General features: G+C 43.8%; 1 protein-coding gene across 1 annotated transcript in view; it reads right to left on the bottom strand.

Annotated features, from left to right (window-relative positions):
• Positions 1–12,842: 12,842 nt before the first annotated feature.
• Positions 12,843–17,781, bottom strand: part of PTPRJ (protein tyrosine phosphatase receptor type J) — a 53,264-nt gene continuing 48,325 nt past the window's right edge. Inside the window, exon 24 of the mRNA XM_032414158.1 lies at positions 12,843–16,689. Coding sequence (XP_032270049.1) covers positions 16,531–16,689 — 159 coding nt within the window. The 3' untranslated portion in view covers positions 12,843–16,530. The remainder of the gene's footprint in view (positions 16,690–17,781) is intronic.

Below are 17,781 nucleotides of genomic sequence, written 5' to 3'. Positions count from 1 at the left end.
AACAAAACCAAAAGACAACCGACAGAATGGGAGAAGATATTTGCAAATGACATATCAGATAAAAGGCTAGTATCCAAAATCTATAAAGAACTTATGAAACTCAACACCCAAAGAACAAAGAATCCAATCAAGAAATGGGCAGAAGACACGAACAGACATCTGTTTCCAAAGACAACATCCAAATGGCCAACAGACACATGAAAAAGTGCTCCACATCGCTCGGCATCAGGGAAATCCAAATCAAAACCTCAATGAGAGACCACCTCATACCAGTCAGAATGGCTAAAATTAACAAGTCAGGAAACACCAGATGTTGGCGGGGATGTGGAGAAAGGGGAACCCTCCTACACTGTTGGTGGGAATGCAAGCTGGTGCAGCCACTCTGGAAAACAGTATGGAGGTTCCTCAAAAAGTTGAAAATAGAGCTACCATATGATCCAGCAATTGCACTACTGGGTATTTACCCCAAAGATACAAATGTAGGGATCCGAAGGGGTACGTGTACCCTGATGTTTCTAGCAGCAATGTCCACAATAGCCAAACTATGGAAAGAGCCAAGATGTCCATCGACAGATGAATGGATAAAGAAGAAGTGGTATATATATACAATGGAATATTATGCAGCCATCAAAAGGAATGAAATCTTGCCATTTGCAACGACGTGGATGGAACTGGAGGGTATTATGCTGAGCGAAATAAGTCAATCAGAGAAAGACATGTATCATATGACCTCACTGATATGAGGAATTCTTAATCTTAGGAAACAAACTGAGGGTTGCTGGAGTGGTGGGGGGTGGGAGGGATGGGGTGGCTGGGTGATAGACATTGTGGATGGTATGTGCTATGGTGAGTGCTGTGAATTGTGCAAGACTATTGAATCTCAGATCTGTACCTCTGAAACAAATAATGCAGTATATGTTAAGAAAAAAGAAGAAGATAGCAGGAGGGGAAGAATGAAGGGGGGGAAATCGGAGGGGGAGACGAACCATGAGAGACTATGGACTCTGAGAAACAAACTGAGGGTTCTAGAGGGGAGGGGGGTGGGGAGGGGAGTTGGGTTAGCCTGGTGATGGGTATTAAAGAGGGCATGTACTGCATGGAGCACTGGGTGTTATAAGCAACAATGAATCATGGAACACTACATCAAAAACTAATAATGTAATGTATGGTGATTAACATAACATAATAAAAACATAACATAACATAATACAACATAATAAAATTTTTTTTTAAAGAATAAATAAATAAATAAATAAATAAATACAAGATGTTTTATGTAAACTTCATGGTAACCACAAGCAAAAACCTGTAATGAATACACAAAAGATAAAGAGAAAGGAATCTAAGCACACCACTACAGAAAATCATCACAAAAAAGGAGCAAGTCGAAAACAAAGGTACAAAATAATTACAAAGAGCCAGGAAACAACAAAATGGCAATAGTTAGTCCATACCTATCAATAATTACTCTAAATATAAATGGACTAAGTTATCCAATCAAAGACACAGAGTGGCTGAATGGATTAAAAAACAAGACCCAACTATAAGCTGCTTACAAAATTCTCCCTTCAGCTTTAATAACACACACAGACCTAAAGTGAAGAGATGGAAAAAATATTCCATGCAAATGGAAACCAAAAGAAAGCAGGGGTATCTATACTTATATAAATAAAATAGACTTTAAGCAAAAGACTATAATAAAAAACAAAGAATGTCATTATATAATGATAAAGAAGTCAATCCAATGAGAGTATATAACATTTGTAAATACCTATGCACCCAACATAGAAGGATCTAAATATATAAAGCAAATATTAAAAGACCTGAAGGGTGAAATAGACAGCAATAAAATAATAGTAGGGGACTTCAGTACCCCACTTTCATCAATGGATAGATCATCAAGACATAGAATCAATTAGAAAACACTGGAGTTAAACTACATGTTAGACCATCAGCACATAACACACATTTACAGGACATTCCATCCAACAGCAAAAGAATACACATTCTTCTTGTGGACACACGGAATGTTCCCCAGGACAGATCAAATGTGAGACCACAAAATAAGCCTTAAATCTGAGAAGACTGAAATCATATCAAGCATCTTTTTTAACCACAGTGGTATGAAACTAGAAATTAATTACAAGAAGAGAACTGAAAAATTCACAAATATATGGAGATTAAACAATATGCTACTGAATAACCAATGGGTCAAAGAAGAAATTAAAAAGAGAAATTTAAAAAATATCTTTGAGAACAAAACAGAAACACAAATACCAAAATGTATGGGATGTAGAAAAGCACTTCTTTTTTTTTATTTTATTATGTTATGTTAATCACCATACATCATTAGTTTTTGATGTAGTGTTCCATGATTCATTGTTTGCATATTACACCCAGTGCTCCATTCAGTACGTGGCCTCTTTAATACCCATCACCAGGCTAACCCATCCCCCCACCCCCCTCCCCTCTAGAACTGTTTGTTTCTCAGAGTCCACAGACTGTCATGGTTCTTCTCCCCCCCTTCATTTTTCCCTTCCTGCTATCTTTTTTTTTTTCAACAGAGTTCATAGTGATAAATATCTACATTAATAGAATGATCTCACATAAACAACCTAACTTTATACCTCAGAAAACTAGAAAAAGAAGAACAAACAACACCCAAAATTAGTAGAAAGAAAGAAGTAACAAAGATCAGAGCAGAAACAAGTGAAATAGATACTTAAAAAACAATAGGAAAGATCAATGAAACTAAGAAGTAGTTTTCTGAAAACACAAATAGACAAACCTTTAGCAAGACTTAGGAAGAAAAAAAGACAGGACTCAAATAAAAAATTAGAAATGACAAATGATGCCACACAAATACAATGGATTATCAGAGACTACTATGAAAAATACATGACAACAAATTGGACAATCTAAAAGTAATGGATAAATTCCTAGAAATATACAACCTTCCAAGACTGAATCATGAAGAAATAGAAAATCTGAACAAACTAATTACTAGTAAGGAGATTGAATCAGTAATCAAAAACCTCCCAACAAAGAAACAACCTAAGTATCCATCAATGGTTGAATGGATAAGGAAGACGTGGCATATAAATACACAATGGGATATTATTCACTCCTAAGAAGGAAAGGAATCCTACCATTTGCAACAACATGGGTAGACCTTGAGGCATTATGCCAAATAAGTCAAATAAATACTGCATGGTATCACTTATATGTGGAATCTAAAGAAAAAAAGTTAAGTCAAACTCATGGAAACAGAGCAGAAAAGTGATTGCCAAGAGCTGGCATGGCGGAATTAGGGACAGGCTGAGAAAAAGGAACAAACTTTCAGCTACAAGATGAATAAGGTCAGAGGATCTGATGTAAAACGTGGTGACTGTAGTTGATAACACTGTATTGTATTATTGAAATTAGCTAAGAAAGTAGAACTTAAATGTTCTCACACACCACCACCCCCAACTATGTGAGGTTGTGAGGTGATGGATGTTATCAATAACTACACGGGGGAACCCTTTCACAATGAATATATATACATATATATCAAATCACCATAATGTACAGTTTAAATATCTTACAATTTTATTTGTCATTTATACCTCAGTAAATCTGAAAAAAAAATTTTTTAAGAAAAAAAAAATGAAGGGTGCTGTGGACTAAATTGTCCCCCAGAAATTCATATGGTTGAAGCCCTAATCTTCATTGTGATGTGATGGTATTTGGAGATGGGGCCTTTGGAAGGCAATTAGGGTTAGATGAGGTCATGAGGGTAGGGTCCTCTCGATGGGATCAGCAGCCTTCTAAGAAGAGGAAGAGAGAGAGAACACTGTGTCCCCCACACATACTCCCTGTACCATGTGAGGACACAGCAGAAGGCAGCTCTACAAGGCAGGAAGAGAGCCCTCACCAGGACACCAGATCCACCGGCACCTTGATTTTGCACTTCTGGCCTCCAGAACTATGAAAACTAAACTCATGTTGTTTAAGCCATTCAGTATGGTATTTGTTACAGCAGCTGTATACTGATATTGAAAGAAATTCAAAATAAATCAAGTAAAAAACAACGACAACAACAACAAAAAGTGTGCAAACATCATAGTATAGATGTAAAAATGATAACAATAGCTTGTTCAAATCCATGTATTCTCAGTTGTTTCCATTAACTCTCTACAACTTGGATATCAGCCTCTCTGCATTTAGCAGGAAAAGTTCTCTGCTGCTACAATCATCATCAAGGGAAGAAAAAGAGCCAATTAGTTTTCCGTTCTGTGCAATCAATGATCAGTGCCCGCTTTCTGTGGCCCATGCCCAGTTTTATGGCATGATGCCTTTGGCAACTAATTATACTCTAAGGAGCCGAGGCAAAGAGTGAGGAAAAGTTTGCAAAGAAGCAAATTAATGTCATCCCTCAGGGGGTTTTCAGAGCTGAGTATTCTTTTACCTCTTTGAGATCCCCAGGAGCTGTAGGTAAGTGATAAAGGCATGATTGGAGGCTGTGAGAATGCTGATGATCCAGAGCTTACAGCTCCAGACTCCTCCTGTAACCGTACTGTGCACCCAAACCAGGACTCAACACCTCCCAGCACCTCTGTTAGATCCACAAAACAAGACATTTAGAAGTAGCTGGGTTGCCATGCCAATGCAGGAGCACAGAGGCCATTTCTTTCCCATCTACTCCTTCCCCAAACAGGTGTCTCTGGAAGGGTGGAGGATACCGCCATTTATGGAATCCCTGCCAGGTGCCAGGCACTGTGCTAAGCACTTCATCCATTGGCTTGACCAATACGGCACAGAACATCGGTGCTCGGGGATACCCTCAGTTCTCCTCTGCCTCCTGGGTACACAGCTAAATGCTATTTCCCTGTCAGTGGGATGCAGGTGAAAGTGATATATGTCGTTTCCACACTTGGCCCATAGAAACCCCCCCCACAGTGTCTTCCACTTTCTCTTCCTCATCTGCCAGATAGAAGGTGACACTCTGAATGACCTTAAGAGGTTTGGGTTAAAGGGGATGGAACCTGTACCAGCCTGGGTCTTTGAATGGTACCGACACATTAAACTGTGGCATGGCTATTAAGCCACTGAGATCTGGGCCTTGTTTGTTATAACAGCAGTTAGTTTACCCAAGTCATACAATCTATTTCACCATCTCGAAAACACAAATTAAATCACATCTTTTACTTACCCAACTAATGGCTCAAGGCACACCTACCTTGTTAACAGAAGTCCACTATCTCCCACATAATGCTGAACCCCATCTCCATCCCAAATTGTCCAGGAACTTCTGAGGAACTCCCAGCCCAAAGGACTCCTGTTGCCAAAGACCATGTGGGAAGAGAGGAATTAAAAATCTGACTAGGCACAGTCTTTGGTCATTGCCATGTAATTGGTCCTGTGTAATCTGATGGATATGGGTCTACTGCCCAGGTCTAGACCTCTGTCATGTCATGGTCACACTCCATATGTGAGCCTCAAGGTCATAGTTCTGTTTGTCCACTCTCACATGCTCAGCTATTTCTCCCCCAAAACACAACAGTCCAGTATGGCTGGATCCAGAGGAGTTTCCAGCCCCAGGGACATGCTGTACCAAATCAAGCCTCCCACACAAACCCTGGCGCTGAACCTACAATCACCAACACTGGTCCCTCTTTCCCTCATGGAGGGCTCTCTTTTGAGGCTTTTAATATTCATTTATGCTGATGGATCATGGTCAATGTTACCACGAACCAGCAAAATAGGTTTCCTTCATTGCAAATCTTAGAGACCAAAAGTTGGGGGTTTTGGCCCTTCCTTCCCAGAAAGCCCCTTGCTCTGTATGAAAATTGTGCATACCGAGGGGAGGCACTTTTTACTCCACCTCGGGAAAAACATCAAAATAATAGGTCCCCACACTTACTATATCTGCTTTACTAAGCAGGGCGCTCAATTAACTTCTCAGAAGAAACTTCCTGCTTCTGCCTATATAAAGAAGCAGCTAGCAGTTAATCTTGAATTTTGTACGTAGAATCTCATTTAAAGCTATGAGTAAATGCTATCATGTTACACAGCATTATGAGTAAATGCTATTATTCTCACAAAGAACTAGAGGTTCAAAAAAGGGAAGTGGCTTGTCTGCAGGATCACAGCTAGTAGCTGGTCAGCTAGGCCCCAAATCGTGTTTATCTGACTCCAAAGCTTAAAGCAGTTTCTGAGGATCGGGAACCTGGGAGTGGCTTAGGGGGACGGTCTGGCTCGAGGTCTCCCAGGAGGCTACAGTCAGGCTGTAAGCCGGGGCTGCAATCATCTGAAAGCTTGACTGCCTCTGGACACCCTGCTTCCAGACCACCTGCCTGTTGGTCTCCTCACCACGTGAGCCTGTCATAGGGTTGCTCCTGAGAGAACAAGAGAAGCAGCAGAGACATTTATGACCTAATCGGAGAAGCAACATACCGTCACTTCTGCTGCATTCTACTGGTCACACCGACCAACCCTGGTACAACGCAGAAGGGGCCCACAGCAGTGTGGGTCCCAGAGAGCAACCATCATTGGGGGCCATCTTGGTTGGAGACCACGTGGGATTCTTTCCACTCTTTTTCTTATCTAAATTTCCTAAATTTTTTTTAAATAAAGATTTTATTTATTTGTCAGAGAGAAAGAGAGCACAAGCAGGGGGAGGGGAGGAGGGAGAAGCAGACTCCCCGCCGAGCAAGGAGCCCGATGCGGGACTCGATCTCAGGACCCTGGAATCATAACCTGAGCCGAAGGCAGATGCTGAGCCACCCAGGGGCCCCTAAATTTCCTAATTTTTCACCATGAACATACTGTATACTAAATTATAAAGAAAAAAGCTACCGATTGCTGGCAAGGATACTCTTCAACCCTGTTGTTGATTTTTAGGCACTCCTCTCTGCCTTCTAGTTCCTTTTCCAGTCCTATTTTCCTCCATTGCTTCCCAACAGTGTAACCAAGCATTGCTTCCTCGGCCCAGTCCTCTGGCACCATCTAGTGGCCATATTTGAAATGGCTGCCCCTGCCAACGTTACTCAACTTTTAGATCCGAGGGTCTACCCGCCTTCAGGAAAAGTGACTTTGATAGCTCGTAAAGCCTAGGATCTCATGTTTTTCCTCAGAAGTCCCAGAGATCTTCCAGTCCAGTCCCAAAGGGAGCTGTAAAACCCCAGAAGGGACAGATGGGCTGTGAGAACTTTTGAGAGCAGGGATTAAACCTGTCTCCTCCTTCTACTCCCCAGATGCCAACTAGCCCTCCACCCTGGCAGACCAACATTCAGCCAGGAGCACGAAGGTCCCTTGTTTCCTCCAGCTTTACAGCTCAGAACCTAACTTCCAAAAACTTAACTTTCTCTTTTAACAAACTGCTAGCAGCTGGAGGTAGGTGCTCAAAAAACAGCCCTGGGCTCACACTCATTTTAGAGAACTTTGTAAAACTTGACAAATATATTTTAAAATATGCTATAGCTTATTTTTCTCATCAAGGAGAAAAGAATATTAGGTTTTAATTACTTGAGTAGTCATTGAGAGAAATTAGAAAAGTTAGGCAAGTAAAAATAAAAATAAAACCACTCATAATCCCACCATTCATTATTCTGGAGTTGTCTTTCTTCTATGCATTTATCTACTTTTTAAATGGGATTATTCCCTACTTACGGTTCTATAAATTGCTTTTCTCCAAGTTTACATGTTAGAAGAGCACAGGTGATTGTCTGATGTTTATTTCCAATGATACCTCAGTTTCTTGGCTATACCTGAGTAATCTTTACCAAACTAAGTGCTAGAAGCAGAAAACAAATGTGGGACCATTTTTGCATTTTAGCCTGGTTTTTTAAAAAGTCAGGGACAGAATATGAAGGTTTCTTGCATCCTCCTGCTCACCCAGACCAACAGGGTATGCAGAAACGTTTTGGGACAACTTTGGACTGAACCAAGGCATGAAGACTATGGATGCATTGCCCCACCCAGTGTTGTCTCCAAGCAGAAAGCCTAGGAGGGCTGACTCTATCATAATCTTTAGTGAAGGCCTCTAGAATAGAGCTGTAGGCAAATCCTGAATGTTTTCTCTGGTGTGATAGACACCTCTGGGTTCTGTTTATAAATGCCTGGTTAAGAAATGGACCATTTTGGGCTCCTGGGTGGCTCAGTCGTTAAGCATCTGCCTTTGGCTCAGGTCATGATCCCAGGGTCCTGGGATCGAGCCCGGCATCAGGCTCCCTGCTCAGCGGGAAGCCTGCTTCTCCCTTTCCCACTCCCCCTGCTTGTGTTCCCTCTCTCGCTGTCTCTCTCTCTGTCAAATAAATAAATAAAATCTAAAAAAAAAAAAAAGGACTATTTTAAGGTGATGTAGGTACTAAGGAGTGCACTTGTGATGAGCAAGGGTGATGTATGGATTACTATATTGTACACCTGAAACTAACATAACACTGTATGTTAACTAACTGGAATTACCATGAGAGACTATGGACCCTGAGAAACAAACTGAGGGTTCTAGAGGGGAGGGGGGTGGGGGGATGGGCTAGCCTGGTGATGCGTATTAAGGAGGGCACGTATTGGATGGAGCACTGGGTGTTATACGCAAACAATGAATCATGGATCACTACATCAAAAACTAATGATGTATGGTGATATGGTGATTAACATAACATAATAAAATTTTAAAAAAAGAAATTGACTATTTTAAACGAAATCATCTACTCTTGAAAGAGATGACTAAGAACCAAGCCTGGAAGTTGACTCAAATCCCAGCTCCACCATTTACTAGCTGCAAGGCTGTTTTCGTTATTGCCACAAAAATGCTATATAATAGGAGCGCCTGGGTGTCTCAGTCGGTTAAGCATCCAACTCTTGATTTCGACTCAGGTTGTGATCTCCAGGTCCTGGGATCAAGCCCCGCATCGGGCCCCAAGCTCAGCACAGAGTCCTTCTCCCTCTGCTCCTCCCCCCACTCTCTCTTTCCGTCTGTCTCTCTCAAATAAATATATTTTTTTAAATGCTACATCACAAATGATCCCAAAGTTATAGATTCTCATGGAGTAAATCGTTCTCATGCATGTGTAGGCCAGCTACGGACCACGGAACATAGGCAGGGCTGGACCAGGTGTCTCTGCTCCCAGGTGGAGCCCCGGTGGGCTTGGCTAGGGCAGTGCTGCTCCTCACGTATTCATTCCAGGCTCAGGTTTACAGGGCAGCGCCTGCCCAGGGGAGGTTCTTTCCATAGCAATGAAGTACCAGAGAGTGAACAAAATCAAGTGAAGTGTCTTATGATCTAGGTTTGGGACTAGTACTGTCACTTCTGCCCATATCCACGGGCCAAAACAAATCATCTGGCCTCATCCTGAGTCAAAGACAATGGAGGGGGGTGTATTGGCCTACCACCGTCCTGTACGAAGCCCAAGACAATCACCTGCCTAGCCCTCTGGCTTCCTATTGTGCTCCTACCTCCCTTGTCAGCGATGCTCCAGAGACCACAGTCTCCTGACCCCTCTTCAAAGTGCCAAATGCACTCCTGCCTCAGGGCCTTGGCACACCCTGCCATTCTCTCCGATCCTTTCTCATTCAAGATGCAATGTGTCGGGGTGCCTGGGTGGCTCAGTCGTTAAGCGTCTGCCTTCGGCTCAGGTCATGATCTCAGGGTCCTGGGATCGAGCCCCACATCAGGCTCCCTGCTCGGCAGGAAGCCTGCTTCTCCCTCTCTCACTCCCCCTGCTTGTGTTCCTGCTCTCGCTATGCCTCTCTCTGTCAAATAAATAAATAAAATCTTTAAAAAAAAAAAAAAAAGATGCAATGTGTCAGCCAGTAGGTTTAATTCCTTTTAAATTCCCTGTCTCTCCAATAGGCCCTAAAATCCCACAGGGGCAATGATCATGCCTGTTCTGTTCACAAATGTATATACCCAGGGCCCACTGCTACCCCATCGATGACCAACACAAATTTAAGTTGATAAATGAATAGCTACCACTTATTGGATATTTCTTGTATCCCAGGCACTATGCTGAGTGTCACAGCAACAAAATTATAACCACACTCATGTGCAAAAAATTGAAACGTCATCTCTTTTCTTACCGAACTTACCTTCAAGCCCCCTCTTTGCCAAATGGCAGAGTCTGAAACATAAGGGTAGGCCCGGAAACTTCCCAGTCGCAGGTGTGATGGCCAGATGATATTTGGCTCAAGACACCCTTGGGAAGATGCCCCCGTAGGGGCCTGAGTCTTTAAACTTCCTCAGCTTTAACAAGAAGACATCAACTGACACCCACCTCTGCTCAGGAATGAGGGCTGTGTTTTCAGCAAGCCCCAGATACTCGACTCCGGACACTCCAGGCAAATTTCAGCTTTCTGCCACCTGATGCTTATCAAAAGCAGGAAGGTCTGTGATTTCCACTCAGTCGTTTGGGGAGGGGAAGAACTAAAGCTCAGGCCTCCAAATTGGGACCTGCACAATTCTTTAGCCCAACATACAGCCATCTGGAAGCATCTTTTTTTAAGGCAAAATACTTTCTAGCTTCAACCAGGAAAAATTAAATTGCAATATGCTCCAGATCTGTGTTTTTTGCCTAATGAGAAAAGTAATTACAGCTGTGGCCTTGGGCGGACCTGGACACACCAGCGGTATCATGCCTGGAAAACTGACCTTCGTTCACGCTGCATTTCACAGTAAACAGCTCAGGAATGTGCTGGAACTGTTACTGGTTATGTTGCACTTGACAAGCAGGCCGGTGTTTAGCGGTAGTCTCCAGATAGTTGGGAGAGGCGAGGAGGATGGGGGGTGAGGGAGAGACAGAGCACATCATGGGCAAGACAAGGTCCTGGAAGAACCCCCCCCCCATCAGTACCAACAATTGCTGAGAACCTCGTGGGACCTGGTGGGGGGTGGGGGGGGTGGGCCCTGTCTCAAGGGCTGTATGTGCCCCATTCTGTGTGGTAAATTCTACCCCTGACTCACATTCATAGGACTTCAGTCCTATTTACCTGCCAAGCGTCTGGCAGGACCCTTCCTTCCAGCCCATGTGACGCCATGTGACCACCATGCAGTTTCCATCCAGAGATAGTGAAGGTAAGTTATGTGCCTGTGTGTGCATGTGGTTACTTAATTTTTTTTTTAAAGATTTTATTTGTCAGAGAGAGAGAGAGCACAAGCAGGGGGAGTGGGAGAGGGAGAAGCAGACTCCCCGCTGAGCAGGGAGCCCCATGTTGGACTCCATCCCAGGACCCGGAGATCATGACCTGGGCCGAAGGCAGACACATAACGGACTGAGCCACCCAGGCGTCCCATGCATGTGGTTACTTATGTGTAAGTGTCTGGAGTGAGACAGCTTCGGGCAACCACACAGAGTCCTGGAGCTCTTCCCTTCCAGGCTCACCCACCGCCGCCTGGTGCGCTCACCCTCCCGTGCTGGCACTCCAGCCTCCCTGACACCTTCCCCAGGTAACGCCTGTGCTTTCACGCCCCAACCACCCCCAACGCCTCCTGCGAAAATTCCGAAAATTCCACTGAAGACTCAGCTCAGAAACCAGCACCCCTCATTCTCCTGGAATCCCTCCTACCTGTGCCTTTAAACCTGCTCTGGCATTTCCGTGAGTTCCCTTTTGTGTTTGCAGCACACAGGCCCTGCTCCCCCTTACGGGAGGACTTCTGCCACACACGTTCATCTTTCTCCCGCTGGTGGGCCTGCCGTGTGTGCACTGAGCCTCTCTGAACAGTCTCTATCCTCCCACAGCAGGAGCACGTGGCATGAAACCTTCCTCCTCGGCACAGGTGTGTGCGGTGCTTATCGTGCGAAAGCTGCGAGTTGGTGCATCAGGGCGTGAAATGCTGTTTTCTTTCTATTTTTACCACCTAACACACGAAAGATTTTATTTACTTATGTTTTTGGTCTGTTTCCCCCATCAGAATATCAGCTTCATGAGGGCAAAGCTTTTTGTCCCTTTTGTTCACGGTGGAACCCTCAGCCACTGAGATACAGTGGCAGGTGCATGGTAGACACCGGAAACAAAAACTGTCCAAACTGCTACAGTATCCCAGCAGTTCTGGGATTCCCCAAATCAATCACAAAAAAATCCTCTAGAACTCCTGGGGACTTGCCCACGGCATGCATGCTACCACCAAGTGGCGGAAGGGGGGTGTCCGTCCGTCTGTCGACCCAGGTGTCTGACCCTCTGAGTGCGTACACAGCCACATCTTAGAAAAAAAGAAGAAGAATGTAGCAGGAGGGGAAGAATGAAGGGGGGGAAATCGGAGGGGGAGAAGAACCATGAGAGACGATGGACTCTGAAAAACAAACTGAGGGTTCTAGAGGGGAGGGGGGTGGGAGGATGGGTTAGCCTGGTGATGGGTATTGAGGAGGGTACGTTCTGCATGGAGCACTGGGTGTTATGCACAAACAATGAATCATGGAACACTATATCTAAAACTAATGATGTAATGTATGGGGATTAACATAACAATAAAAAATTAAAAAAAAAAAAAGTACACTCACTTCTTCCAAGTCTCCTCTTCACGTAGTCTCCCTGGATGTGTGTTTTGGGCTGAATTATGTCTCCCCAAAGTTCATAATGTTAAACTCCTAACCCCAGTACCTCAGAATGTATTTGGAGATACGGTCTTTAAAGAGGTGAGTACAGTAAACATTAAGTCATTGGGCGGGGGGGGACGCCTTAATCCTTTATGACTGGTATCCAGATAAAAAGAGATTAGGACACAGACCCACATAGAGGAAGACCGTGTGAGGACAAAGGGAGAGGGTAGCCATCTGCAAACCAAGGAGAGAGGCCTCAGAAGAAACCAGCCCGCCAGCACCTTGATCTCGGACTTCAGGCCTCCAAAACTGTGAGAGAGGAAGGTTCTGTTGTTCCAGCTTCCTGGTCTGTGGCACTTTGTTGTGGCAGCCCTGCAAACAAAGACAAGGTAGAAAACCCAAAAGGGACACGTTGTTGTTAAAGATGCCCCAGCTACACGCCGGCCAAGACACTGCTTCGTAAATGAAATGCTGTGTCCATCACGTAAAAAGTGGGGGGAAGAAAAGAAACAAAGGCACAATGTGTTGACATTTTTTATATTTGGTATTTGTGAGTCTTTTTAAAAAAATTTTTTTCAGGCCATTTTCTTCCTTAAAAAAAAAAAAAAGCAACCAACAGCAATCCTCTGTACAAGTATAACAAACATTAGAAATATGCATCATTCCAAAATAGTTACAAGAAAATTACAGTTTTAGAGTCCATATCAACACATCCTGTTCATATGTGCCCCCAAGGGAAAAAAGCTACAGTATGTCGAACACTTGACGGCTACAGTCTGAAAACTCAGAACTTGGACTTTTGAGGCAAATCAACATCAGTCGCCAAGACTCGTTTAGCTCAATAAGCACAACCCAGCACTGCAAAAGAAAACCAGGTTTTTTCATCTCAGATGAAAAGCAAACATGGATCAGCTGCATATTTGGCCCCCATCCCCCAGGAGCCTCTGACTTGATGAAGCCCAAATCCAGTGCAGTCAAATGTGCCAAAGTCCAGGCAGAGGTCACTACGTGCCCATGGGGAACAGACCCCCAAATGTCATTTTCCACTGGTCCCTGTGTCACCAGGTTTACCTCTGGAGGCAAACGTCCTTGCTCTTGGGAGAAGGTGGCAATGACCCAAATCCCCCAAACCAACTGACCATCAATCTTTCACGGATAACTCATCCCACCCTTGCTGTTTTTCTGTGTGCAACTGGCAAATATTAAAGCAGGGATGATCACACCATCTCCGTGATTCCACTGGACTCCACAAACTTTAGTTCACTGTTCCTGGGAGGCTTTGGGACAGGAGCTCAAAAGCACCTTCTCTTTTCTATGGCCAACCCCCAGCCCATGTGTCCTTTATATTTACACAAATTATCTTCCCTTTTCAATCACTGTGCTATAAATACCCTCACCACCCCCAGCGGCCCCAAATCCAGCCCTCTTCAGGATGCAAAGAAGCTTCGTGACCTTCGTCTGACCTGCCATGTGGAATCCAGACCTGTCCACCACAAGCCGCCTTCCCAGGATTGGGAATGACATCTGAGAGTGGCTTGCTAGGGCTGCTGCCCATTTCCCAAACCCGTATCAGGCAGAAGGGAGGAGGGTTTCTGGTTTTTTGTGTGTGTTTTTATACAATAGGTTTACAATTACTGTTGCTTTAACCTTTTAAAGGAATTTTTAGAGCCAAGTCCTTCCCTCTGATTTCTCCATGGCAGGGATGTAGGCAGGGCTGGGCAGAGCATCTCTGTTGGACTTGAACCCACACGCCCATCCCACTGACTTCCTGACAACTGAAGCGGAGAGGGGTATGGCCCACAGAACTTCTGCCCGGGGCAGGGGCCTCTCGATGCAGTCAGGGAACTCTCCGAGATCTGCGTGCATCGAGGGGCAGACCAGTGTGAAGGTTTGGAAGCCATCCACCCAAACCTGGCATCACTCAGCAGCATGGCTTCCCTGATGCAGACCCCAAGAGCCGAAGGCCCCCTCTGAAGTCGAGTCCAGAGGGCCCGCCCAGGCCCGTACCACCCATTCCTTTAAGGGCCCAATGCTGAATGAACTGCTTGCCACGAAAGAGAGCAAAGGATTCGGCAAAAAGTGCAATTTCTCTGTGGGAAGGAAGTTCTCCCCAGACACGACACCATCACCACCTCTCCTTTTAATCCTTTCAGTACCTCAAAGGGAAAAGGGGGACAAAAGACGTACAAGCGCTAAACCTCTGAACTGAATCAAGGGCTTTCGGTTGTGGTTCACCCTTCATAACCCACTAGCATGTCCAGTCAGCTCTCAAAGTGTCAGAGTGAGGAACATGGCAGGGTCAGGAGACGGGCTCCCCCAGGTCAACGGTGACCAGCGCACTCGGGAGAAGACCCCGCTCCCGTTTTCACTCGGACACAATGGTCCTAAGTTTACAGCAGGATTTATTACTGTGGAAAATGGCCACAGGATTCCAGGGACTTGGTAATTCCTTCATAAGACCTTATATACTTCATTGCCTATAGGAGGATAAACACAAAACTTCTTCAAAATATAACCTGAGCCACAATATAAAATAAAAAGAAACAAATCCTTTCATGTTAATGCCTTGAGAAGTTTACAGATTATGTACCAATAAAATAAATCCACGTAAATTCTGAAATTCTTGGTGGATACAACACCTGAAGCAAAAAAAAAAAAAAAAAAATTAATCTACATTAAAAAAAAATCAAAGTAATTACAGCAGCAGTATAGTGAAAAGAGGTTTTAAAAATAATTACATCTTTGATACAAATTCAAACTTTGTACACCTCAATTCAAAGGAATGACTGTTTTAAGAGTTTAGTATATATATACACAGTAGATACGGATGTGTGTCACTGCAGAGAGACTAAAGCCAGTGGACTCTGAGGGAGGAGGGATTAATCAGACACTGTTTTCACACTGAAGCGTTCACAGATTGCCACGCTTTTAAACAGACACACCCACATATACACGGACACGTGGACACACATAAAATGCCAACCTGAGTAAAACATCACTAAAAACCTAGAGCATCATGAATCACTAAGTCACATATTGCACCTTTAAATAATCCTTCTTACCAAATACAGAAACAAGAAAAAGGATAGAACAGGGACAAGAAAAAGGAGATTACGTCACTGTAGGGTTCCTCTGCTTCCCTCCCCACCCACCCCCCAGAAATTCTCAAGGTGATACCTGGTTTCCACTCTCACTCAACCAATGGGCTGAAAATGTGGCCAACAGAAGTGTCTTTGGGGAAAAGGGAAGGGAAAAGGGAAGAAAGAATAGAGCACAAAACAGGGGAGAGGAGAAGTGGAGGGGGAGGGGGAGGCCTCCTCTAGTCAAATGAGAACAGGAATGTTACTGAGAAGGCTGAATCTTGGATACTAAACTACTGTTTAAATATTCCGTATATTCCAATTATGAGATTCAATACAAAAATAGAGATATCTACTGAGTGTCGCCTGTGGAAGCATAATTCAGAAAAGGCACATGTTCAAATAGAAAACCCAGGCAGAAGAGGCACCACGTACCCCTCCCTACATGATAATCATCCACAACTATGTATTTTCCATCAGCTAGATTCCAAGATACAGTAGGTAAAAATAGACCTCTGATACTTAAAATATATTCAACCCAACACAATCCTGGCTTTAGCATGTGAATCATATAAAATAGTCTTTTTTAAAAAGAATCTGTTTTGAAAAAGAAAAAAAAAAATCATAGCTCGCTTTTCCTGGTGTTCCGTAATTCTCTAGAAAAAAAAAAAAAAACCAAAAAACAAAAAGTGAACTCATCCCATTGGTGATCAGGAATGTCGTTGATTAGCTCACCACCTATCCACAGCCCCTGACAGCCCCAACTTCTCATCTGTCATGTCGTACATGTGCAACCTCACACCCTCAAATTAGTTCTAACAAAACAGAACAAAGAATTAAGATATTAGACATATAAAAACATGTCCACATCGGGGCATTTTCCTTTGCTGTGGGTGTGACGGTCTGGGTAACTCCAGAAATGTCTGACTTTGGAATTAGGCAATATAACCATTTGTCTTTCCAAACGCAGTCACGGGTGCAAGGTTTTCATAGATTGTCATTGCGGTTGTGTTCTGGTAGATGAGATCTACTTTTGAGTCCTTCTGGGATCTGATAATATCCAAAACACACTGGTTGAGGAAAACATACTGGTCCTGTAGAAGAGTAAAAGGAGAAAGCAAATGAGCAGCGGTCCCAGAGATTATTAGCACCCAAGGCTATTTTCAGATTACCACCATTCCCCCAAACCCACCGACCCCCCAGTGAACAGTTCAAGCTGACGTTTATCAAGAGGCCGCCACATTCTGGTGAAATCTGAAACCACAGAGAGCAAGATTCTCATCATCAATCATTCTTAACCAGAGGGACATGCTCCCCACACTTCCCCTCCCCAAGGAGGAGCCCCAGAATCTTGGGAAAGAGCAAAGAATGAATGTGGAGGAAATAATGCACATGTATATTCAAACAAGAAAAAGTCCAACAAGAATTACTTGGTCAGCGAGCATGTGCGGTGTAAGGAGTAAATTGTGATTCTCAACAGAGGGGACGGGTTAAGGGGGATAAGCGGGGTAGAGTGAGGTGCGGACAACCCTCAGGCAAGCTTGTCAGAATCTGCAGGTAGCCATTAAAAAGAGGAAGAGGAAGAAGAGGTATATGCTGACCCAAAGATATCATGATGCTTCAAGAGAAAAAAAAAAATCACAGTGCAGCATTACATATAAAACAGGATCCAATTTTTTAAAAATACTCTGTGTTAATATCTAAAATATATAAAGAACCTATACAATTCAACATCAAAAAGAAAAAACAATCTGATTAGAAATTGGGCAGAGGCAATGAGATACCATCTCACACCAGTCAGCATGGCTAAAATTAACAAGTCAGGAAATGACAGATGTTGGCGGGGATGCGGAGAAAGGGGAACCCTCCTACACTGTTGGTGGGAATGCAAGCTGGTGCAGCCACTCTGGAAAACAGTATGGAGGTTCCTCAAAAAGTTGAAAATAGAGCTACCATATGATCCAGCAATTGCACTCCTGGGTATTTACCCCAAAGATACAAAAGTAGGGACCCGAAAGGGTACGTGCACCCCGATGTTTCTAGCAGCAATGTCCACAATAGCCAAACTGTGGAAAGAGCCAAGATGTCCATCAACAGATGAATGGATAAAGAAGATGTGGTATATATATACAATGGAATATTATGCAGCCATCAAAAGGAATGAGATCTTGCCATTTGCAACGACA

The sequence above is a fragment of the Phoca vitulina genome, unplaced genomic scaffold (genome assembly GCF_004348235.1).
Source record: "Phoca vitulina isolate PV1807 unplaced genomic scaffold, GSC_HSeal_1.0 scaffold16, whole genome shotgun sequence".
NCBI lineage: Eukaryota > Metazoa > Chordata > Mammalia > Carnivora > Phocidae > Phoca > Phoca vitulina.
Note: the sequence above shows the minus strand (reverse complement) of the source record. Positions and strands in the feature narration are given on the sequence as shown.